Source organism: Microcaecilia unicolor, chromosome 1, assembly GCF_901765095.1.
Source record: "Microcaecilia unicolor chromosome 1, aMicUni1.1, whole genome shotgun sequence".
NCBI lineage: Eukaryota > Metazoa > Chordata > Amphibia > Gymnophiona > Siphonopidae > Microcaecilia > Microcaecilia unicolor.
In genome coordinates, this window is record NC_044031.1 from 653,696,560 (window position 1) to 653,722,992 (window position 26,433).

The following is a 26,433-nucleotide window of genomic DNA, read 5'->3' on the forward strand; positions in this document are numbered from 1 at the left end:
AATAAGCCAGTGCACCACGGCTTACAGAAGAAGGAAGGCGGGAGAGAAAGTAAACATCTCTGGAACATAAAGGAGCAGCATGGAACCCCTGACCCCGGACAAGAAGGAGAGGACAAAAGTGGAAGTCACCAAAGTACAAATGTTCAAGACTATAAACAAAAGTCAGTAGACTCAAAATAATGTCCATAAGATTTATTCATCCATAGCTGATAAAACCTCAGTGCAGCTAGAAGAGTATGACCCAATACAGGCTGTGTTTCGGTACTCAGGCCTTCTTTAGGGGTCCTTTTGAAGCATAAATATCAAAGAATAAAGGATCCCCAAATAGCAAATTTGTACAATAATAAAAATTTAAAACAATTTAAATATGAAAAAAATAATATGAACTATAAAAAAGAGAGAGTGGATAAAATGGGTGAAAACAGTGACAGTGCACAATATGATATGACTACTGACACTGGGAAATAATATACACTAGTAAATATACATAGTGATGATAAAAAAAGCATAATGAAGTGATGTTAATATATGTATATATTTGTTTTGTTTGTTCACATTTTTGTGAAAGACCTTTATTTTCTTTTTTTGTGACTCAAGAAGGAGCGGATACAGCTGATGTCCCCTGGATTTGGGCAAGGACAGCCAGGCAGCTACAAGACCAGCTCTGCAAGGAATTCTGAGGAGAAGACATAGAGAAGAGGGGTTGTCCACCAGAGAAGGAGGGTCCAAGCACAACCTAAGTGACTGTAACTTCTTAATATTTTTTTCTCCTCTGCCTTATTTGATGTGTGTCAACAGCCTATTATAGTTCTGAGCTAACGATTTACTGAAAGTTAAATCTGGGCATATTTATTAGTAAGGGGGGGAAGGTGTGCAGAGAGTGGATTTTGGTGTCATTGGCCTCCCAGTTTGAACTGGTCTCAACCAAGTCTCAGAGAGTTAAACATGAGAAAACCCTCAGCACACTTTTTTTTTAACTAGCACGTTGAAAATTGGCTTTACTACTAATGTAGTCAGCTAGTGATATGCATAAAAAATGAATGATAACATTTAACCATTTTAGAATACTTTCCCCCTTTAACACAGAATGGCAAATATACAGCCGGTGGTGGTCAGCATTTTGTTTGGCCACCAGATATTCAATGTCAGGCCATGTCTGGGCACCAGTACTGAATACCTGGTTATGTGCGGTCGGCTATTGCTTATGTGATTAAATGTTATATTCAGCACATAAGTGCCTAATCTAAACTGGACAAAGCCAGGATATGCACTTGAAAAACCCAAGTTATGTAAATGGAAAGGGGGTGGGGTCTTGGCATGTTCTGGGCAGGACTAGGAGGTGCCTAGGTTTATTCTCCATTGCAGAAAGGGAACAAGCATTGATGTCTTTATACCTGCTACCACACATGTTTGGTTTTGTCAAACTATTCTACTTTAGCAGCACTGGTGTAGCATAGTGGTTAGAGTGTTAGTCTTGACATCCATAGTACCCAGTTCAAATCCCACTGCTGCTCCTCCTTGTGAACAAACTTACATTGTGAGCCATCTAGGGGCAGGGAAATATCCTGTGTACCTGAATGTAACTCACCTTGAGCTACCTACTGAAAAAGGTGTGAGCAAAGTCCAAATTTAAAAAATCCTCCCTTGGTTTCTGTCCCCCCATGAAGCCAAACTGCCAAGGGATAGTGGTCTCAGTGGCAGGAAAATACATTTACAATTTTTAAACTAAGATAAACCTTTATGTGTCAGCATATACACATTTATGTTGATATTAAACAGAACTGTGTCATGTACTGACACATACACATTTATGTGCTGGTTTTTAACCCGTTGAAATTGAAATTTTCAATTTTATTTTTTCTAAAATGGATATTTATGCCATACAGACCTGGCACATAAACATCCATTTCTCTTGTATTTTAGAATAGGCTCTAAATTGGCAGATCCTGCTCTGAAATCCTAGTGAAACTTGAGATGTCCTAAACTGGACACCTCAATTCTAACTTCTATGTCCTTACTAAAATGGGGACAGAGATCATGCTTAACCCACACCTCTAACCACTGAAATTAAACTTGAAAACCACAGGCTTTCTACGACAGGAATCTCCTAGGTCAGGACCTCTGAGAGCTTCAGGTCTAGGACCCGAGGGCCAAAGATCTTTCGACTTAGGACTCGGGAGACCCTCAAGCCAAAATAGCATCAGACAATACAATGCTATCCATAGCATAGCATCAGATGAAATTGCTGAGAATGATCATGCTGCAGAGGCAATGTTTATTGCCTTTTTGGGGGTAGGAGGACAGGACACCCTTTCATCATACAATGGTGACATCTAGTGGCCATGTTAAAGGTGCATGCATGTTAGAAGGAAAAAAAAAAAAAGAAGCATTGGAGAATGGCAACCTTTAAGGCAGGGCTGGATAAGAACACATCACTCAAGGCCTCCCTAAACATTTTACATCCTAGGCACAGGGCCAGCCCACCTACTAGGACTAGGGGGCATGCGATGAAACTACAGTGTAGTAAATTTAAAACAAATCAGAGAAAATATTTCTTCACCCAACGCATAATTAAACTCTGGAATTCGTTGCTGGAGAACGTGGTGAAGGCGGTTAGCTTGGCAGAGTTTAAAATGGGGTTAGACAGTTTCCTAAAGGACAAGTCCATAAACCACTACTAAATGGGAAAAATCCACAGTTCCAGGAATAACATGTATAGAATGTTTGTACGTTTGGGAAGCTTGCCAGGTGCCCTTGGCCTGGATTGGCCGCTGTCGTGGACAGGATGCTGGGCTCGATGGACCCTTGGTCTTTTCCCAGTGTGGCATTACTTATGCACTTATGAGTGGACTAGGAACCTACCTATGGCAGCACAATTTAAGGGGCGGCAGTCCACATGTCTCCTGGAATCTTAACATTCCCGGAGTGGGATACTGAGCTTCTGCACATTCTCAAGACCTGCCAGGTCATGCTCCCTCTGAACTTCCTGAGTGAATGTTCATGCTCTACGCCGGTTGCAGTGAGATTTCAGGAGACATAGTAAGTGCCACCCTGGAGGAGCAAAGAAGAGAAGAGAAGCCACCAAACACTATGGGACTGGGGAGGTGGGGAAGGAGAGAGATACTGGACACTTTGGAGATAGGGATGGAGAATGGAAGAAGAGTTATGCTGGACATTTTGGGGGAATTAGGAAATAGAAGGAGGTAGATTCTGGACACCTCGGGGATGGGGGTACAGAACGGAAGGCGAGAGATACTGAACACCTCAGGAGGATGAGGAAAGGGAGATAGGGAAGGACAGAGTTATGCTGAACACCTTGGTGGGGAGGGGAGAAGGAGAGAGGCACTGGACACCTCAGGAAGTGGGTAGAGAATGGGAGATGCTGGCTACTTTGGAGGAGGGGGGGGGTGGATGCACAGCTGGTCTCACTAAGGGTGTCAGATACCCTTAGGATGGCCCTGCCTAGGCATGTACCTAGTTTACCTTTGCCTTAAATTGAGCCATACTTAGTGTCATCCACATAAAACACAAACTTTCTTTCCAAAACCCTTTGCAATATCACTTACAAAGACAGTGAACAGAACTGGCAGCAGCACCAATCTCTGAGGCACACTACTCATCACCTTTCCTTCCTCAGATGGACTTCTATTTACCACCACATTCTGTGTTCTATCACTCAATCAGTTCACCACCTTTGATCATCCCAAAGACTGCTCAGTTTATTTATGAGCATTTCATGCAGGGCAGTATCAAAATCTTTGCTCAAATCCACATTCACCACATCCAGTACTCACTCCTGATCTATTCCTCTGGTCATATAATCAAAGAAATTGATCAGATTCATCTGACATGATCTCCTTCTGGTAAAACCACACTGTCTCAGAGCTTACAACCAAGGGCTGGAGTGACCTGCTGAATTCAAGATGCTTCAGTTCTCTGTCATATCTTCTCCTCTAGGGTTTCCTGAAGCCTCATATCACAGAGAGCTTTGGATACAGACTGTGCACCGGTTTGGTAGCCCTTCTCTGAACTCTCTCCACTCTGTCTATATAGGGCCTCCAGAAATGGACATAATATTTCAGGTGAAGTCTCAGCAACGATCTATTCAGCAGTATTGTCACCTCCTTTTTCTACATTAGATTTATGCTAGTTAAGCCTGTCCCCATGCATTCTACATGCACTGGCTCGCATTTTTTCCTTCAAAAGAATCTCCATGAATTTTCCCACTTCCAGTTGGCCTGTAATTTTAACTCCTTCCCCATCACTTTTACAAGAAGAATCATATCCACGCTACTCTAGTCATGCACTGCTACTAGTATCTCCATTGAAATGGTCTCCAGCAGACCTGCCAGAATTTTAACTCCTTTGTCATCCTAGGATGTATCCCACCTAACCTAAAGGCTTTTGTTCACTCAGGCCCCGAGCTCAGGACTCCCATGGTAAGCCAATAGTGTAGAGAAACTATACCGCCAGAACAGCACAGAAAATTAGCTCGCCAATGATCCAAGGAACATAAGAGTAGCCATACTGGGTCGGACCAATGGTCCATCTACCCCAGTATCCTGTTTCCAACAGTGGTCAAGCCAGGTCACAAGTACCTGGCAGAAACACAAATCATGGCAACACTTCATGCTACCAATCCCAGGGCAAGCAGTTGCTTCCCATGTCTGTCTCAATAGCAGACTATGGACTTTTCCTTCAATAACTTGTCCAAACCTTTTTTAAACCCAGATACACTAACCACTGTTACTACATCCTCCGGCAAAGAGTTTCAGAGCATAACTATTTGTTGAGTGAAAAAATATATCATTCTATTTGATTTAAAAGTATTTCCATGTAACTTCCTTGAGTGTCCCCTAGTCTTTGTACTTTTGGAATGAGTAAAAAATCAATTTACGTCTACTCGTTCTACACCACTCAAGATTTTGTAGACTTCAATCATATTTCCCCTCATCCATCTCTTTTCCAAGCTGAACAGCCCTAACCTTGTTAGCCTTTCCTCATATGAGAGGAGTTCCATCCCCTTTATCATTTTGGTTGCTCTTCTTTGAAACTTTTCTAATTCCGCTATATCTTTTTTGAGATACGGCAACCAGAACTGAATGCAGTACTCATGGTGAGGTCGCACCATGGAGTAATAGAGAGGCATTATAGTATTTTCGGTCTTATTCACCTTCCCTTTCCTTATAATTCCTAGCATCTTGTTTGCATTTTTGGCCACCGCCACACACTGAATAGATTTCAGCGTATTATCTACAACGACACCTAGTTCTTTTTCTTGGCTGCTGACCCCCAGGGTGGACCATAGCATCAGGTAACTATGATTCAGATTACTCTTTCCAATGTGCATCATCTTGCATTTGTCCACATTAAATTTCATCTGCCATTTGGATGCCCAGTCTTCCAATTTCCTAAGGTCTTCCTGCAATATTTCACAGTCTGCTAGTGTTTTAACAACCTTGAAAAGTTCTGTGTGTCATCTGCAAATTTAATCACCTCACTTATCGTTCCGATTTCCATATCATTTATAAATATGTTAAATAGCACCAGTCCCAGTACTGATCCCTGTGGAACTCCACTGTTCACCCTCCTCCATTGAGAGAATTGACCATTTAACCCTACCCTTTTTTTTCTGTCCAATAACCAATTCCTAATCCACAGCAGAACCTTGCCTCCTATCCCATGACTCTTTAATTTTCTCAAGAGTCTCCCATAAGGAACTTTATCCGAAGCTTTCTGAAAAATCTCACTACATCAATTGGCTCACCTTTATTTATTTATTTATTGCATTTGTATCCCACATTTTCCCACCTCTTTGCAGGCTCAATGTGGCTTACAATATATCATGAGTAATGGATACAGTGGTGGAAATAAGTATTTGATCCCTTGCTGATTTTGTAAGTTTGCCCACTGACAAAGACATGAGCAGCCCATAATTGAAGGGTAGGTTATTGGTAACAGTGAGAGATAGCACATCACAAATTAAATCCGGAAAATCACATTGTGGAAAGTATATGAATTTATTTGCATTCTGCAGAGGGAAATAAGTATTTGATCCCCCACCAACCAGTAAGAGATCTGGCCCCTACAGACCAGGTAGATGCTCCAAATCAACTCGTTACCTGCATGACAGACAGCTGTCGGCAATGGTCACCTGTATGAAAGACACCTGTCCACAGACTCAGTGAATCAGTCAGACTCTAACCTCTACAAAATGGCCAAGAGCAAGGAGCTGTCTAAGGATGTCAGGGACAAGATCATACACCTGCACAAGGCTGGAATGGGCTACAAAACCATCAGTAAGACGCTGGGTGAGAAGGAGACAACTGTTGGTGCCATAGTAAGAAAATGGAAGAAGTACAAAATGACTGTCAATCGACAAAGATCTGGGGCTCCACGCAAAATCTCACCTCGTGGGGTATCCTTGATCATGAGGAAGGTTAGAAATCAGCCTACAACTACAAGGGGGGAACTTGTCAATGATCTCAAGGCAGCTGGGACCACTGTCACCACGAAAACCATTGGTAACACATTACGACATAACGGATTGCAATCCTGCAGTGCCCGCAAGGTCCCCCTGCTCCGGAAGGCACATGTGACGGCCCGTCTGAAGTTTGCCAGTGAACACCTGGATGATGCCGAGAGTGATTGGGAGAAGGTGCTGTGGTCAGATGAGACAAAAATTGAGCTCTTTGGCATGAACTCAACTCGCCGTGTTTGGAGGAAGAGAAATGCTGCCTATGACCCAAAGAACACCGTCCCCACTGTCAAGCATGGAGGTGGAAATGTTATGTTTTGGGGGTGTTTCTCTGCTAAGGGCACAGGACTACTTCACCGCATCAATGGGAGAATGGATGGGGCCATGTACCGTACAATTCTGAGTGACAACCTCCTTCCCTCCGCCAGGGCCTTAAAAATGGGTCGTGGCTGGGTCTTCTAGCACGACAATGACCCAAAACATAAAGCCAAGGCAACAAAGGAGTGGCTCAGGAAGAAGCACATTAGGGTCATGGAGTGGCCTAGCCAGTCACCAGACCTTAATCCCATTGAAAACTTATGGAGGGAGCTGAAGCTGCGAGTTGCCAAGCGACAGCCCAGAACTCTTAATGATTTAGAGATGATCTGCAAAGAGGAGTGGACCAAAATTCCTCCTGACATGTGTGCAAACCTCATCATCAACTACAGAAGACGTCTGACCGCTGTGCTTGCCAACAAGGGTTTTGCCACCAAGTATTAGGTCTTGTTTGCCAGAGGGATTAAATACTTATTTCCCTCTGCAGAATGCAAATAAATTCATATACTTTCCACAATGTGATTTTCCGGATTTAATTTGTGATGTGCTATCTCTCACTGTTACCAATAACCTACCCTTCAATTATGGGCTGCTCATGTCTTTGTCAGTGGGCAAACTTACAAAATCAGCAAGGGATCAAATACTTATTTCCACCACTGTATATATCAGAAAATGGACATTTAGTGTTACAACAGGATTTTGATAATGATAAAACATGGTATTAGTATAACAAACAGTTATTGTAAGACAGTTCAGAATATATGTGGTGGAGTTCTGTGTTTTCACGCCTTCAAAGAAATGAAGCGAATTGATTAGGCAAGACTTTCCTTGGCTAAACCCATGTGGACTCTGTCCCATTAAACCATGTTTGTCTATGTGTTCTGTAATTTTACTCCTCATAATAGTTTCCATTATTTTTCCCAGCACTGACGTCAGGCTTACCAGTCTGTAATTTCCCAGATCACCCGGAACCCTTTTAAAAAATCGGTGTCACATTGGCCACCCTCCAATCTTCAGGTATTACGTACAATTTTAATGACAGGTTACATATTACTAATAGCAGATCAGCAATTTTATGCTTGAGTTCTTTGAGTACCCTTCGATGTATGCCATCCAGAAATGGTATGCAAATTAGATGTGTGCTGTTAAAATGAAAGCAAGGAGAGGGAATGTGCTTGGCACATGCACAGAAGAGTTTCGCAGTATGCCCAGCTCTTGTGCGCATGCACCAGGCAAACCCAAATATGACGCACGCATTGGTGTCTGTTTCCTGCGCCTTTAAATATAAGCTTTTCAAAAAAATTTTTATTTGAAAGGCTTATATTTAAATGCAGGAAACAGGCACCAATGTGTGCTTTCACTTTCAGGTTTGCTCAGACTCACGCACATTTGTTTCTCACTATTGATGCTTAGGGGTTTGCACGGGCTTCCTTCTGCTTCAAAATTAAAGAAAAACCAGCAGAATTTAAAGAAAGAATCGTGAGAAATCCTCTCTTCATACACCCTAATGCCTGCTCTGAGCTGGCGTTAATTTTTTAGCAGTAAGGACGGCTTTGTTTTGTGTGCTGTTCTCTGAGCATTGGGAGGGAATAGAAAAGGACCTCAGTAACAACAGTTTGACTGTGTTTGCATGTTATTTGTGCTAATCTTTGGCACGCTCATTGTTTCCCGCGCTACAGCCTCTGAGCATTCTGTGCGCACTAATGCGGGCAGTAGGTCAGGTACTAATGGCCTCTTCTAGTGCCCATTTTTGCATCTGAGCATCGGTTTTCTTGTTCTTCACAAATACTTTTTTCTTAAATGGTGTGGTAACAAGACTATGGCTCGATATACTAAGTACTTTTCCCATAATCTCAAAATGGGAGAAACACTTTCATAGATCAGATATACTTAGAGTTACCATACGTCTGGATTTACCTGGACATGTCCTCTTTTTGAGGACATGTCCGGGCAACCGGGCGGGTTTTGCCAATCTGCCTGTTTGTCTGGATTTCTGAACAAACAGGCAGGCTGGTGGGTGGGCCGTCCTAGGACGGCCCACCCACCAGCCTGCCTGTTTGTCCAGAAATCTGGACAAACGGGCTGATTGCTAGCCTCCCCTCCCCTTACTTACTACTGCCCTGGTGGTCTAGTGACCTCTTCCGCCTTCGGGGCAGGAAAGAGCCCCCTCTTTCCTGCCCGGAGCGCTGCCCTGCATGCATCCTTCCTGTTCATGATCTCGGCGTTGATTCAAAATGGCCGCCGAGAGTTGACGTGACCTCGCGAGACTTCAACTCTCGTTGGCCATTTTGAATCAGCACCAAGATCACAAACAGGAAGGATGCATGCAGGGCAGCACTCCGGGCAGGAAAGAGGGGGCTCTTTCCTGCCCCGAAGAGGTCACTAGACCACCAGGGCAGTAGTAAGGTAAGGGGAGGGGGGTGACGGGGTGTGTGACCGGGGGGAGGGGAAAATGTGACAGGGGACGGAGCAAGAACGTCAAAGGGAGGCGGAGTGGGGTGTGAAAGGGGGCGGGGCATGAAAGGGGTGGGGCATGTGTCCTCCTTTTGGGGGGACAAAATATGGTAACCCTAGATATAGAAAACAGCAATTATAAATATTAATAAAATCAGCAAAACAAACCAGTAAGAACCATCAATAACCAGAAATCACCATCCTTGTTCACAAAATATGAGAAAATGGTACTCACCTGACATTGTGCACAGATTATGGTCATAAGCAGTGAGAGGAAGACAAGCTCAGACCTCATGATGGTTGATTGTGAGACAGCAATGAAGAGCTGAGGGTGAAAAGAGAAAACCTGTAAGTGGCAAACAGCCTAAATCTAACTTCTCTGCAGGGCCAACACAAGATTATTTGATACTCTAGACCAGGGGTTGTCCAACCTCATCCCTCGCCAGGTCTAGTTTTCAGGATTTCCCCAATGAATATGCATGACAATTATTTGCATATAACGGAGGCAGTGCATGTAAATAGATCTCATGCATATTCACTGAGGAAATCCTGAAAACTCAACTGGATTGCAGCCCTCAAGGACCGAGGTTGAACAACCATGCTCTAGAAAAACCTTTAGTTTTGCGCCTGCATCTCCTGCTCTGGCTCTTCTTACAACCTATCAGCTTGGTCTGGCTTCCTTGGAGGCCCTATCCCATCCCTCAGCTGTTCAGTAATTGGTGAAAGGGTGCTTAACAGTGCACTAGCTTACTCTGCCATGTGGAGCAAGTCTCATGGTATGAGCCACGTGGTTATGGGATCTCACAGTTCATTGACCCTGCACAGAAGAGGAAACAGCGCTATTAAATGTCCTCCTTCCTGCCAGCCATAGGGGGCCAAACCACTGGGGTAAACTCTAGAGTAGGTCCTCTAAGAGAATGGGAACTAGGAGAGAGGGGATTTAAAATACCTGCCTGCTGCCTTTTGCAACCCCCAGAATCTCAGTGCTCTAGGCAACTGCCTAGAATGTCTAATGGAAATACTGGCCCTGCTTCTCCTTCTTTCATTAAGCACAGACTCTGTGCAAATGGCATCCAGTCATTAGTTGCTCATGATGAATGGGAACACTTGGCCTCTAATTTATTAAGAATAGGCTCCTGGCTAGCAGATCATAAACTGATATTAAATCGTGCTAAGTGAGACACACTATCATTTCCAAAATATTATCTGTCCCCAACTTTTCACCCATCAATAAATCAAATTCTAATAGTATTTTCCAAATCAGTTCGATTGCTGGGAATCATTTTTGGCAGTTCTCTGTCCCAGGGGTGTTCCTAGGTCGGCTGCCACCCGGGGCGGATCACCGCTGCGCACCCCCCCCCCCCCCCCGGTGCAGTTGCGTCCATCCCCCCAGGGTGCAGCACGACACACACACCCCCGGCACAATGACACCCCCCTCCCCGGCGCATCAACTCCTCCCCCAGTGCAATGACACCCCCTCCCCGGCGCATCAAGCCCCCCCCCCCGGGTGCATTCTTGGCTGCTGGAGGGTGCAGAGAGCAGCCGCGCGCCTGTCAGCTCCACTGGCTCCCTCTACCCTGGAACAGGGAGCAGGGAACCAGCGGAGCTGACAGGTGCGCGGCTGCTCTCTTCACCCTCCAGCAGCGAGCACCCGGGGCGGACCGCCCCCACCGCCCCGCCCTTGCTATGCCACTGCCCTGTCCTTTCCCTTTCATTTCTTTCCTTACCTAAAATGTACTTTCTGGCAAATTCTGTAAATGGCACCTTAAGTTGTGCGCGCTAATTTGGCCGCATGGCCAAATTGCACACAAAACTTAATTGAACAACAAGCCAATCAGCACTGGTAATTGGCAATTAACAACCAATTATCAGCACTAATTGGCAATAATGAGGATTTATGCGCATATCCAATTTTATAATGGAATGCACCTAAATCCTATCACACGTAACAATTTGGGGGCATGTATAGGGGCATTCCTGAGGGCATTCCCAAATACTATGCATGATGATATAGAATCACGCCTAAGTGCGCCTAACTTAGGCGCCAGTATTTATGCCTACTTATAGCAGGCCTAATTGCAGTTGCCTACAGATAGGCTCAGTTTAGTGCTAACTGCAATTCTATAAAGGACGCATACTCTTTATAGAATCACGCCAAGCATGTTTTTAGTCAGAGCCAATTTTTCAGTTGCAATATATAGAATTTAGTCCTTTACGCACTCTGGAGGATTAGATCTATTAAACCTTAACTGAAGAATGTAGCACTGAAGACACTTATCCCCGCTCTAGTTTTAAATCAGTTGGATTACCGTAACTCCATCCTGGCTGGTTTTACTACAATACCACAGTAAAATTGCTTTATAATGCCAAACGTAATGATCATGTGATCCTTTTGTTAATTGCCCAACATTGATTCCCGATATCAAGCAGAATACAAGTTAAGATCCTTCTCGCTTGTAAGGCTTACTGCCTGGAGTCCCTTCACAAGTTTCTGACATGTTCATACCTTATTGTCCTCCTAGAACATTACGCTCTCTAGATGCTCATCTTCTCACAATTCCTTCTTTTCAGAAATTGGTATTTAATTCCTCATGCTCAACAGCCTTTAGCTGCCTGGCTCCTACACATTCAACTAGCAATCATTTTGCACTCTGATCCTTCCTACATTTAATTATGTAGCAACTAGTATAAAAGGCCCGTTTCGGTAGGCAATGAAACGGGCGCAAGCAAGGTATTCCCCCCCTCCTCCCTCCCTCCCTGTCTCCAGACCCCCCTCCCTCCCTCCTCCCGAATTCCAGACCCCCGCCTCCCTCCCGAGTTCCAGCCCCCCCTCCCAGACTCCCCTCCCTCCCTTGCTTCCTTCCTTCCTTCCTTTCCTTCTGAGTTCCAGACCCCCTCCCTCCCTTCCTTCCGAGTTGCAGACCCCCCTCCCTCCCAGTTTAAGTCACCCTGATGCCCGTCCCTCCCTCCAGTTGAAGGCCCCCTCACGCCCCTCCCACCAAGTTCCAGATTTCCCCCTCCCTCCGATTTGAACACCCCCCTCAGCGTTACTGACCCCTTGACCCCCGTGCCACGACCCTGTTGACCCCCCCCCGCAGAAAATCCTCCCCCTTTGCCGTTGCGTACCTGTGTTGACGAATGCCACATTTCTCTTCTTCTCTGCGCCGGCGATTGATGTTGTTCGGGTGATGGATAGGTCCGTTATGCGTCTGAGCGATGCGATTCGACGTCATGACGATCAGGCGCTAGCAAGGTAATCCCCCACCCTCCCTCCTTCTCTCCCTCCCACGGTGAGTTGGTGAGTGTGAGTGCTCCGCCCTCGACGTCATCATGTTGTAATGCGAGGGCGGGGCACACACTCATGGGCAAAAGCTATCTACACAACTACGGAAGTTCCGGCTTCATTAGAACGTTGGAAGTGCGTTTTATATAGAGAGATACTTTTAGGATATGTTAACAGCAGTTAGCATATCTGGGTTTAAAAAAGGTTTGGACAAGCTCCTGGTGGAAATGTCCATAGTCTGTTATTGAGAAAGACAATGGGGAAGTCACTGCTGGGATTGGTAGCGTGGAATGTTGCTACTATTTGGGATTCTGCCAGGTACTTGTGACCTGGATTGACCATTGTTGGAAGCAGGATACTGGGCTAGATGGACCATCGGTCTTACCCTGTATGACTATTCTAACGTTGTTTTCTTCCAACATGCTTATTCTTTATCATCTTAAGCTTTTGTATTTATATTCCCGGGATGACACTCTCTTCCCTCCTACTGAGTGGAGGAGTGGCCTAATGGTTAGTGCAGCAGGCTTTGATCCAGGCAACCTGGGTTTGATTCCCACTGCAGCTTCTTGTGAACTTGAGCAAGTCACTTAACCCTCCATTGCCTCAGATACAAAAACTTAGATTGTGAGCTGTCTAAGGACAGAGAAAGTACCTGCATATAATTGTACAGCACTGTGTATGTTAGTAGTACTGTGTTCTGTTTACTACTTAAACCCATATTAATGCTAGGTCTACTGGATGTTTTTTAATTCTTGTGCTAAGCATTACCCTTCCATATGTTTACTTGCTCAGATGTCCACTTGTTTTGTCAGTTTTTGTATTTAATTGTTGTCATTAGTCATAACCCAGATTTCTATACTGCTCTGATCCTAGTTTGGTATATCAGATACCCATCCTATATAATAATTCTCACCTCCAACATTCTAATGTGCCTGGTACTGTGGCTCCCTCGGAGGTGGTCTGCTAGGCAGTTTAGAATGCACTGATGTCAGTGAGTGATGTCCGCGTGTTTCCCTACTCCTCCCCCTGCCTGGGAAACAGCTGTCAGTGCCCCCCCTCGGCGCAACACCCAAGCCCCTGCCCTGCAAAACCGCGAGTCAGGCAGGGGGAGGAGTAGGGAAACACGCTCCGCATGTTTCCCTACTCCTCCCCCTGCCTATCAATCAGCTCTCAGTGCCCCCCCATCGGCGCAACACCCAAGCCCCTCCGCCCCGGCGCAGCACCCAAGCCCCTACCCCCCCTCGACGCATCACCCAAGACCCTCCCCCCCCGGCGCATCACCAAAGCCCCTACCCACCCTCTTGGGCACATCAACTCCCTCGCCACCCGCAGCCGCCAATACTAACGCTGTCCGGCCGCTGCTGCTTCTCCTGTGGATCAGCAGTGGCCGGTACAAAAAGAAAAAAGCCAAAAAAAGATTTTTAACCTGAAACGCGGCTCCGTAGACAGCCATCTGGCATTGGCTGTCGTCACTGCAGCCGCTCCTCCTCTCCCCTCCACGTCACTGCCCCTGCAGGAAGACCCTGGAGGAGCGCAGCGACGTCAGAGGGGAGAGGAGGAGCGGCTGCAGAGATGACAGCTAATGCCAGATGGCTGTCTACGGAGCTGTGTTTCAGGTTTAAAATCTTTTTTTTTGCTTTTTTCTTTTTGTACCGGCCGCTGCTGCTCAACAGGAGATGCAGCAGCGGCCGGACAGCGTTAGTACTGGCGGCTGGGGGTGGCAAGGGGGTTGATGTGCCCGAGGGGGGGGGGGGGTAGGGGCCTGGGTGATGCGGGGGGGGGGGGGAGGGGTTTGGGGGATGCGCCGAGGGGGGAGGGGAGGGTCACTGGACATGGGTGGCTGGAGGGGGACAGGGGGAGGGGAGGGTCGCTGGACATGGATAGCTGCAGGGGGGCAGGGAAAAGGGAGGTGGGGAGGGGGTCCTGAGACCAGATGGGTGGCTGCAGGGGAGGGCAGGGGAGACAGAAGGGATGCTGCAGGGGGGGCAGGGGGAGAGGAGGGTCACTGGACATGGGTGGCTGCATGGGGGGCAGAGGAGAGAGGTGGGTCGCTGGACATGGGTGGCTACAGGGGGGGCAAGGGGAAAGGAGAGGAGAGGAGGGTCGTTGGACATGGGTGGCTGCAGGGGGGGCAGGGGAGAGAGGTGGGTCGCTGGACATGGGTGGCTACAGGGGGGGCAAGGAGAAAGGAGAGGAGGGTCGCTGGACATGGGTAGCTGCAGGGGGAGAGGAGGGTCACTGGACATGGGTGGCTGCAGGGGGGGCAGGGGAGAGAGATGGGTCGCTGGACATGGGTGGCTATAGGGGGGGCAAGGGGAAAAGAGAGGAGGGTCTCTGGACATGGGTAGCTGCAGGGGGAGAGGAGGGTCACTGGACATGGGTGGCTGCAGGGGGGGCAGGGGAGAGAGGTGGGTCGCTGGACATGGGTGGCTGCAGGGGCAGAGGAGGGTTGCTGGACATGGGTGGCTGCAGGGGGGCAGGGGGAGAGGAGGGTTGCTGGACATGGGTGGCTGCAGGGGGCAGGGGGAGAGGAGGGTTGCTGGACATTGGTGGCTGCAGGGGGGCAGGGGGAGAGGAGGGTTGCTGGACATGGGTGGCTGCAGGGGGGCAGGGGGAGAGGAGGGTTGCTGGACATGGGTGGCTGCAGGGGGGCAGGGGGAGAGGAGAGTTGCTGGACACGGGTGGCTGCAGGGGAAGCAAGGGAGAGAGGAGGGCCGCTGCACATGCGTGGCTGCAGGGGCAGAGGAGGGTTGGTGGGGAGGGGGTCCTGAGACCAGATGGGTGGCTGCAGGGGGGGCAGGGGAGACAGGAAGGATGCTGCAGGGGGGGGGATTACCTTGCTAGCGCCTGTTTCATTGCCTACCGAAACGGGCCTTTTATACTAGTAAATAAATAAATACGTAATCAACTTTCTTTAAATTAGTCACTTTATTTTCTAACTCCTCTTACTCTTACCTATCTATATGTTCCATATTTGCTTACAACCTACACTGTCAATTAAAATATTCTATTACGTATTGTGTTGACATTGTAAGTAGTATACTATATTATGCCATACTTTGTATTGTTAATTGAATATTTTTACTGCTGTAATTCTCTATTGCTCATGTTTGATTTATTCTTACTGTACACCGCCTTGAGGGAATTCCTTCAAAATGCAGTAAATAAATCCTAATAAATAAAAATAAAATAATCAGACCTAACCCCTAAACTAGCCTGTTTTCCCTCTGAATCTAGCCTACCCCACATATACACAGACCCACAAACACTGATCTAACTACCCTCTCCTTCCTCTACAGTGTACTTACTTACAGTAACTTCTTAGATGGGGGGAGGGGGAGTAGTAAGGAAGGAAAGAGGAGATGCTATACATGGGAACTAGTGAGGGGAAACAAAGAATGGGGGGGATGATAGACACAGGGCATCAGGAAAGAAGGAGAGAGAGGGGGCATTAGTGAGAGGCTGGGGAAGGAGAAAAAGAGGTGGGAAACGGTAGGGCTGGGATGAGGAAGATAGAAAGCTGTAGGTAGATTCAGTAAAAAAAAAAAACAGTGAGATTGAGGACTGAATGATAAGAAGGAAGGGTGAAATATGAGTAAATCAAGTAGCAGAAAAATAAGTGGAGTAAAAACTAAAAATGAAAGGTCAGTGTCAGAGACGGGTGTAGGGGAGGAAGTGAAGACAGAAGAGAAAAGGAATGTATTGGAGAGCCTGGGATCAAAGACAGACAGAGAGAGGAAAGCAGAAACCAAGGACTAGGAGCAAGATGATTAAAAAAAAGTGGCCATCTGACAAATGTAGAACAAAAGAAAATTATTTTCAATGTACTGATTAGAATATTCCAGCTTGGGTGGGGGTGCATTGCTATTTCTATTTTTCTGGTGTTAAACTACATGCAAAATGTGGCTTCTAGAGGTTTCTGCTTCATTTTTGTCCACATATTTCAATTGTTAGTTTGTGGTAATTTATTCTGCACTTAGTGAAGGTCTATCTGTATTCAGTGTGTGTAACTACAGCCAGGTATTCTGTTAGCATGGAGTTTCTATGCACATATCTGTAGTACTCGCTTGTTCGGCTTTCTACAGCCCATGCCAATATTTATGGTACTGCTCTTTTCTGGGTAAACTCTTTGGGATAACTTCTGGTTCTGGGTGTTTTTTTTTAAGAGTTTTCTATTACTTCATGAAATGTCTGGTACTGGAGAGGGTTTATATTGCTGTTACTGAGATGAAACCAGAATCAGGCTTTTTTTTTTTTTTGTATAGTGAATTCTATGGGAAAATGTCCTAGTACTGCTCTACACCTATCACTGAGCAAGGGGGACTTCTGTGGATGCAGAATATATGTTTACAATTACCATCATAGCAGTCCAGTGTGAAGTGTAAGGGACCAGTATTTTTTAAATGGGGACAGACTTAAAGATCTCAATATGTATAGTTCAGGAGAAAGATGAGAGAGTGCAAATATATATGAGATATTTAAATACATTTGTGGTGTAAATTCCCAGGAGGCAGGCCTCTCTCAATTGAAAGGAAGCTCTGAAATGAGGGGGCATAAGATGAAGGTGGAAGGGATAGACTCAAGAGTAATCTAAGAAAATGTTTCTTTATGGAAAAGGTGATGAATGCATGGATCAGCCTCCCAACAGAGGCGATGGAAGCGAAGACAATATTTGAATACAAGAAAGCATTGGACAAACACAAAGGATCTCAAAGCAAGACGAAGGGATTGTAGAGCTTAATGGTTGGTATGGATGTGAAAATTGGATAAACCATATGGTCTTTATCATTATTTTCAATGTTTTTATATTAGAGTCCTAGGCTACATAATTTAATTGCTGAAGATTTTGCTGAGTATAACCAGTAATTGCAAAATTTTCATTTCTTGATCTCGTCATTTCATTTCTTGCCTCAGGCAGCAGATCACCTGAGCTGCATATGGAGGGTGGGGTGGGAGAGTGGGGGGAATCGTATGGCTGAAAGTTTGATTAGGACAGGGCTTCCTAAACAAATTTCGGTCACAAAACCCACAATATAAGTTTTAACCAGAGGGGTCCCCTATACATAATTGGTCCATGCCTTCAGGGGGTGTTCTGTACAAATGGGATGGAGGCCACAGAAACATTGATAAGCACTGGCTTTTTGGCTAGCCCTGCTGACATTGTTCCTGATTCAATTGTCTTGCAACTTCATATCATGTCTCCTAGTTTTACATCTTCCTTACCTTTGGAAAAGGTTCATTTCTTGTGTACATCTGTATCATATTTCCCTTGTTCCTCCTCTTGTCTATGGTATGCATATTTAGGTCCTCAAGTCATATTCCTTATTTAGCAACCTGATCCCTAGTGGTAGTACTCCGATATGACCACTCAGGGCATTTTCAAGCAGTAGCCACTGGGACGGGAGCACCCAGGGAGTGCTTCTGCACCCTACTACTCATCAGGTAGACCTCCATAAGGGCCAGGGATGGGGAAGCACAGATTTTGTGTTTTTTTTAATGGGAGCACATAGGTGGTGGTTTGTAAAAAGGGTCAAGTGGGTTGGGAAATCTGGAGGTCTACTATCAACTTGTAAAAGGGTCTGGAGGTGAAGTGTGCAGGGGTGGCCAGTGGAGGGAGGGGATTTTATTTTTTAAAGGGATCATGGGTGAGGGAGATAGATTTGAGGTGCTACCACTTTCATCATGTATAAAGGGTTGGGGATCGGAAGTGGGGAGTGAAGAAGGATCGGCAATTAGAAGAGAACGTTTTTAAAACTATGCCAGCCCCCTTCACCTTGTTTCCCAGGAACATTAGCTAACATATAAGCAGGCCAACACCCCCTGAAGAAAGTTAACACATGTTGGTAAGCACAAGTGCCTCCTCAATCACTGATGCAAACCCCAGGTCCAAAAGAATAGTTAGCTGACACTGCCAAAGTCTAGATTTCTATTCTTTCCAACTCAATGGAATATTGGAAAGAAATTATACAGAAAGGGTTGAGAATGTCTGTCTGTATCAAACTGACAAACAGAGGCAGGAGGCACATTATAGACTAACCAGTTTATCGATGCCTGAGCTTTCGAGGACCAGAGTCCACTTCATCATTTTCTTATATGTTTGTCTGTCAGTCTTCATGGGGGAAAATAACTCAGAAAATTTAATGGAATAAGACCAAATTTGGTGCAAAGAAAAAATGCTGAAAAGACCCACTAACTTTGAAAATAGGCCACATCCGATCAGGAGTTGCAGAGAAATAAAGCTTCTCCAAAAATGGCCTAAAACATTTCTATGGAAGAAGGTAGTTTTCAGCTTTTGCATTGGAGAAACATTGATATACTGGCACGTAGAAGTTAGGGAACTGCTCGTCTCAAACACCTCTTCTCTGTTCCACTCACAGACACATATAGGGCTAACACACACACAACAAAAACATGCAGATAAAGCACAGACAAGTTTCAAATTTATTAAAAATTTGATATACCGCCCAAAGGATTGTCCTTCTGAGTGGTGTACAATAAAATAAAAACAAGTTAGAAAAGTAACGAGTAAAAAAAAAGACAACACACAAAAGAATCAATCATGACCTAAAACATCTTATAACATCATCACACATCTCACAACCTACAGCCCACATCTGGTACAGGTGACCCAATCCCTGTCGGAAGACCAGCAAACAACGTAAGAGATGGGCAAGCATAGCCATCAGAGCTATGCCTCAAAAGCATCTTGAAACAAATATGATTTAAGTAAATTCTTAAACACTGGCAAGGAGCTCTCCAGTTGGTAACATGAAGGCATAGCATGCAAGAACACCGGAGCAACTATAGCAAACATCTTAGTGCGTATTGTTTCAAGACTGCAAATTCAAAAAGATGGCATTACCAAACGATTCTGAGAAGCAGACAATAATTACCGTGCAGATGTATAGGAAGTCAACAGGTCCACCAAATAGGAGGAAATACCTGTAGAATAAATCTTATCTAAGCAAACAGAGGGTCTCTTTTACCAAACCACGCTAGTAATTCCCAGAGCAGCAATGCAGAAATGGCTTCGTGAGCATTGCCACGTGGGAATTGCTAGCGTGGTTTGGTAAAAGAGGCCCAGAGATTTATAGCGAATTTAATCAAAAATGGGAAGCCAGTGTTCATTTCTCAAAAGAGGGGTAATATGGTCATATTTCCCCAGAATTAGTCAACAACCGAATTGCCATATTTTGTACCATTTGCAACCGTTTAAGCTCGGTTTGACGGATACCATTATAGAGTGCATTGCAGTAATCAACACAGACACATGTATACAAATAGACACCAAAAGCAAAGGAAAAAAGATGGGGGAGGACCAATTCAATTCCAACACAAGGAATTGTTCTGAGCAGTTACTTACATATCTCTGAACAATAGATATTACCTCTATAGAAGACGTTGAGTTCTTTGCTCCTTTCACAAGAGATTGTTCATATTCTCATTTAGCACCATTCATGCCAATACTGTTGACTTCTGAGGCAGTTGCCTGTGCACCGAAATGCAGATCTGTGTCGAGTCTGATTCTAAAGTTTGTGGTAATAAAAATCTCTTTTGTATATCCTTGTGTTGGAATTGAATTGTTCCTCCTGCATCTTTTTTTCCCTTTGCTTTTTTTTTTTTTGGTGTTGTACAAAATAGACACAAAACACATGATACACACAGACGAATTGGAAATAATTCCTTGAGGCATGTACAAAGGGGGCAATTCTATAACTTGGCACCACAATGGAGCACACTTAATGCCAGTTCTATAATGGCTGTATAGCTTTCTTCATGGTTGCTATATACAATGACAATTAGACTCAAGCGTGTAGTTTGCCTCTGGTTGCTATGTGTACTGCCAGCTAGTGGTGAAGAAGCATAGCAATACAAGTTGATGGGAAAGAAGCATCCTGTGGTTAAACTGTAAAATCCATCCTTCAAATCTGTTGGCAGCACATCTACCCCCTAATTCTATAATAGTCATCAAAACTTGTAATGCAAATGTAAGAGCTTGGTCAATTTGCATGCATAATTTAATTGAACAACAAGCTAATTAGTGCTGATAATTAGCTTTTTAATTTAGTTGGTATTTACATGTGTAAATTTGGGCACGGTCTGAAAAAGGGGCATAGAAATGGGAGGGCCATGGGCGTAACAGGGGCATTCCTATAATTAGAGTGCGTTGTTATAGAATAATGGGGATATGCACCTAATAAATATGAAAGTGCTGGACCCCTCAGAGAAAAATTGCATTGGCTTCCTCTGAAAGATCGAACTGCATTCAAGATATGCACTTTAGTTCATAAAATTATTTATGGTGATGCACCTTCTTATATGTCAAATCTGATAGATTTACCAGTGAGAAATAACAAAAGTTCATCACGCACTTACTTAAATCTCCATTATCCCAACTGTAGAGGACTTAAATACAAATCAATAAATGCCTCCAGTTTCTCATACATCTGTACACAACTATGGAATGAATTACCGACCACCTTGAGAGCAACACATGACCTGATGACCTTCCGGAAATCACTGAAGCAAGACTTATTTGTTCAAAAAAACGTACAAAAAAGTTTCCCCATAAAAAAACGACACCTAACCTTCACCAGATACAAGCTTAATGAAACTTTTCAAATTTGTTTATTCTAATTTACACCCTAATCATTGTATATTTATCTTGTCCTGTTATCATTATGTTTTGTTTTTTATCTACTTACCCACTTCTCATTATACATAATTTTTTATGCATCCTAACTGCTATAATGCTGTAATTGTTATTCTATTAACAGGATTGCCATGATATTCTCAAGCACCTTATTTGTTATCGCTATTCTGATTTCCTTATTCCATCAATGTGATTGTTGTTTTATATTGTAAGCCACGTTGAGCCTGCAAATAGGTGGGAAAATGTGGGATATAAATGCAGCAAATAAATAAATAAATAAATGTAGGCACGTACATTGGCTTCCTGTTTCAGTTGGTGCAGCCTATCAGGCACAATTCCCAGGCTTATGTGCTATTCTATAAACCACGCCAAACTTTAAGTGCAGCTTATAGAATAGCGCTTTTTTCAGCACCAATTGTTTTGGTGCAATCCAGCCCCTAAGTGTTAAATATTAGGATAATTTCAAAGGGACTTAGACATTGGCTGTTGAGTGGCAACACATCACTTTCCTAGCCATAGAATTTCAAAAATTATACAGATAATAATGGGTCACTTAAATCACTAAATGGTCCAATACTATCCATTTAATTGTGGGCCAGAATAGTGGAGGAGTGAAAGCAGCACTATAAATTATCTGTGTAGCGGTGATATTCAGCACTAAACAAATCTGAATAGCAGGTGCAAACTAAATGGATAGTGCTGGCCCAGTCAACAGCCAAGCTATATATACAGTGTTGCTACTCAAATGGATAGAAGCACTGAACATAAAGAACTTAAGCACCAGCACTTAATTTGGTGACCACACCAGCTGAAAATCTGGTCCTATATTTTTGTTCTTCCCCTCTCACTTCCAAGTCAGAAACACAGCAGAGACAACACAGATACACAGACACAGGAACATACACACACAATTATGTAGAGAGGTTGGATAGAATTCCATAAACCATGCCCCACATGCTTTTACCACTTGTTTACACTACGCATGTATTTCTGGTGTAAAATTGTTAATACATACCAACTTTTTTGGCCCACCCAAACAATGCCCATAACACACTCTCTTCCAAACTGAGTATAAACAGCATATTTCAAAAATAGTTAGTTATTTATAGTATTTGATATACTGCCCTTCTAATACGGTACAATCAGAGCGGTGTACATAGCTATCCAGAGTTACAACGTATAAAAATCAAAACATAAATCTACAAAAAAAACCATTAAAACATCAAACAGCCTCAAAATGAAACAACACCAACAATATAACAATAATATAAAATAATACCTCATATACCCATCTAATAACAACATCTTAGAGCTGTGTGCTTATCCCAATTTACAACTGATGGTCATTTAAAATAAATAAATACATAAACGAACTACCCAGTGAACTCCTGGGAATTCCTTCATTTTTATGTCATGACTTGGGAGGCTGGGGAGGGGGGGAGGAGGCTTCACAACAAGAGTAAAGTGTGGGGTAGGGGTAAAACTCCAGTCTCTTGACCCTGGAGCTGTGTTGAGTGGGAGGAGATGGGCCTAACTCTCAAGGCCCTAACTCTGTGCGAGCTGTCTTCCTCCTGATCTACATGAGGCTTTTCATTCCATGGGCACTCCAGTGAGTCCACTCACTGCCTTAAGCCAGTCTCTAAATAAAAACACTGTTTACTGAAGTGTATTCTTCAGGTAAAAAGGCCTAAAACATACAGGGATAGGTTGAAAACAAACTCTCTAGGACAGTCCTAAAGATCTTTACTGACTCTGAGTACTACCCAACTCTCTTCTTGCTTCTGGTTTCTCTTGTATTCTTTTGCATCTTTCTTCTTGTTATCTGCGGGGTCACGCAGTAATCCCTTCACCAATTCTCTCTACTTATTCCCAGTGGCTCTAAAAGAACCACTATGGTTTCTGGATCCCTTTTGACCAATGATACCACACAAGGACTACCATTCCCTCATAGTAGGGTCCAGGCACTCCTCCCAGAGCCCTGGCTACCCACTCCAGTCCTCCCCCACCCCATAGAGTTGGCTGCTGAAGCTGGATTCAGACTTCTTTATGAATCTCTGCCCCTCCAGTGTCAGCCACATGGGGACTACTGCCCCCCTAGCTATGGGATCCAGGCACCCTCCTTACACACTGGCCACCTCCCCCTCCCCACCACCAGACTGGAGCTGCAAAAATACATCTAACCCCTTCCACCAGAGGCTTTCATACTAACCCCTTACATCACACTTAGGGAATATCCCCTTTGGACATGTCAAATATAATAGTCATCTCCAACATACAGATCAACTATGACGTAAATTTAGCCAGGTGCACTAGAGGGCAAACTAGTGGAGAAGAGAGTAAATGGCAGCCACCCCTCCCCTTTCAATCTGGCTTTCCTTAGTCTCATATGACACATTCCCATCTGCAGTGGAGTGCCATGTTATTGCTAATGCTGCCTTGCAGGAGAAGCCAAACATGTTAATCTGGAGTGACAGCCAGCCTGTAAGGAGTTACACCATTCCTATACAATTTTAGAAGCGCACTGGCAAATTATTCACTGTGCTGTGCCACAGTCCCACATTGAAGGTGAATTGACTCTCCCAGAACTCCTGGCATTTGCAACAGATTTTGGACAAGCATAGAAGTGCAAAAACGGGGCAATTCTCTTTGTAACCATCTCAAAACTGTTCTATATATCAGATGGCATGCAAGTACCTATCCCCAGCATTCACCCTCTCCGTTACTCTGAAAGTCTTCTGTCTGGGTTCTCTGATTGAATAATGCTACTGTCTCATGATGTTTATTCAGGTTTTCCTCTATCTCCCCTTCTGGGGAGAGGAAAAAGAAAAGGTGAAGGGAATTGATATACCATCTTTCTGTGGTTTTTGCAGCTACATTACTGAAAGAGATATTCCCAACCCCACCAGTGCTGGCCTTCTGACAGCCACCCAACTTAAAACACAAGCTAGTTAGAAGTAAGCTCCCAACACAGACTCAAAAAGAAGAGAGTGGCACACGTCCTTGCAATATATCCAGCTGCAAACTATGTCAAAACATTTCACAGGACCCCACAGTCATTCACAAAGGAAAAATATTCAACATAAAGGAATCCTTCACATGCTCATCTTCCAATATGGTATATATCATTCAATGTAAAAAGTGTGAAGAAGGGTGCTATATTGGAGAATCAAGTCAGAAACTAAAGAAGAGATTTAATTTAAATAGACATATGAAAAATGCCAGTACCAACCAGGATGACACTCCTGTGGGGCAGCACTTTACAAAACCAGAACACTGTACCAGTGATTTTATGGTGAGAATACTGAAAGGAAACTTTAAAACAATACAGGAACATAAGACCTTTGAAGTCAGAATGATTAAATATTTTGACACCCACCAGACAGGACTTAACAAAGGTTTTCTAGCCCATTATAAACCATAAAATTGTACTGCTTTGTCATGCTCTTATCGCCATGCATATTTCCCTGTCCCTCATCCACCCAGCTCCCCCTGTTTCTCACCTAACCCACCCTCATCCTGTTAGACTGTCACTGAAATGCTTTGGTGTTTCATTTATATATACTCTCATCTATCAACATTTGCTTATTTCTGATCTGATAAAAGAAGGGCTACCTTCGAAAGCTAATCAAAAAATGTATTAAGTTATGCCAATAAAAGGGGTATCATCTTTTTTTCCATGCTTTATTTTGTTCTATTTCTATTGATTGTAACTACATTCAAAGCAGTTTACATAGTATATATAGGTACTTATTTATACCTGAGGCAATAGAAGGTTAAGTGACTTGACCAGAGTCACAAGGAGCTGCAATGAGAATCAAACCCAGTTCCCCAGGATCAAAGTCTACTGCACTAACCACTACGCTACTCTTCCTCATCCTTCCTCCGCCACAGAAATACAGAACATGCCACCAGAGAAAGACTATACAATTTATCCAGTATCTGCCAATTTTCCATAACTTTTGCAAAATTGCAAAACTTACTAGATCTGTGGCTTAAAAAAAGAAGGGCAAATAAATAATTAAAAATAAATCTCTAATAGCAAAGTTGCATTTTTTTTCTTTACCTGATCTGTTGGATTTTGGAGCCTTCAAAGTCAATAGTATCACTGATAAATCCTGTGTCCTACGTGTGATGAAATGTGAGTGGGAGAGGATTAGAGAAAGAGGGAAAAAACAGGGGAGGATGACAAGCTTTCATTGGCTGGCCCATGAGTAAAGCAGTTAAAGTTTAAGGGAGATTGATCCTATGATTTCCCGTAAATCAGGTTGCAAAAGGCATGTGGGAAATAGCAAAGGCTGCTGGCACAAACATGGCCAGGAGGTGAAGAAGACAGCACAGCTTGGCCGAGACAGGCACAGAACGAATGATATGAGGCATCAATGCCAGGTATTAGCCAGGGAGATTTGAGAGATCTGAGGGTCAGAGATTAGAAATCCAGCATCTAGAATGCTTTAGGACTGAGCAAATAAAGCTATCAGTTGTTGTTGTTGTTGTTCTTAGCAATTTCAGAAGAAATCACCCTTTTAAAAGAAAGTTAGGGGTTCTTTTACTAAAGATCAGCACATGTTACCTGCTACAGAACCCATTTTATTCCTATGATCCCTGCTGCAAATAATGTGCATTAATCTAATGAAAGACCTCTTAGTGTTTCTGCTATGCAAAACCAGATACCTCACTAGAGTGAACCACAGAAGGCGCAAGGTTCAAAGGACTATGAGATCACATGGAAAAAAACTAAGGTATAAGGAGGAGGGACCAGCAAACTGGCTCCTCCTCACAACCCCTGAGCCTCTCCCTGCAAAAAACAACCATTATGGATGTAACCCCTTCTTTCCCCAATCAGTCTTAGGCGAATTGCCTTATTTGTTATATTAATCTTGTTAATAACAATTCTGCCAAAACACTAGAAAAACTTTGTTTAATTACAGGGTACCACCCCTTGTGGGCTTGTAGGATATCAAATGTTAAAAAATTGAAACCTCAAAGGCTCCCAGTAGGGGTACTTACAGAATTGTCAACCCAGCACATCAAGCGGAGTACCAATTCTTTCACTGGTTTCTGTTCTGAGTGGGAAAAAAAGGATCAGTATTAAAAAAACAAAAACCTCCCAAAAGATCCCCACTTAAATCCCAAATTAAGTCCACAATTTAAGTGACACTAACATAATATCATTAAACCTACTGGAAATAAGTTGCAGTCTTTACCTTCTTATGATTTTTCATTTATCAATCCTTTATTTCAAGGAGAAAA

At 44.0% G+C, this 26,433-nt stretch overlaps 1 protein-coding gene across 1 annotated transcript in view; it reads right to left on the minus strand.

The window, feature by feature from the left end:
- Positions 1 to 25,332, minus strand: part of SERPING1 (serpin family G member 1) — a 58,861-nt gene extending 33,529 nt beyond the window's left edge. The window contains exons 1-2 of the mRNA XM_030186217.1: positions 25,247 to 25,332; positions 9,483 to 9,572 (exon numbers count right to left, since the gene is read on the minus strand). Coding sequence (XP_030042077.1) covers positions 9,483 to 9,542 — 60 coding nt within the window. The 5' untranslated portion in view covers positions 9,543 to 9,572; positions 25,247 to 25,332. The remainder of the gene's footprint in view (positions 1 to 9,482; positions 9,573 to 25,246) is intronic.
- Between the last annotated feature and the right edge of the window lie 1,101 nt (positions 25,333 to 26,433).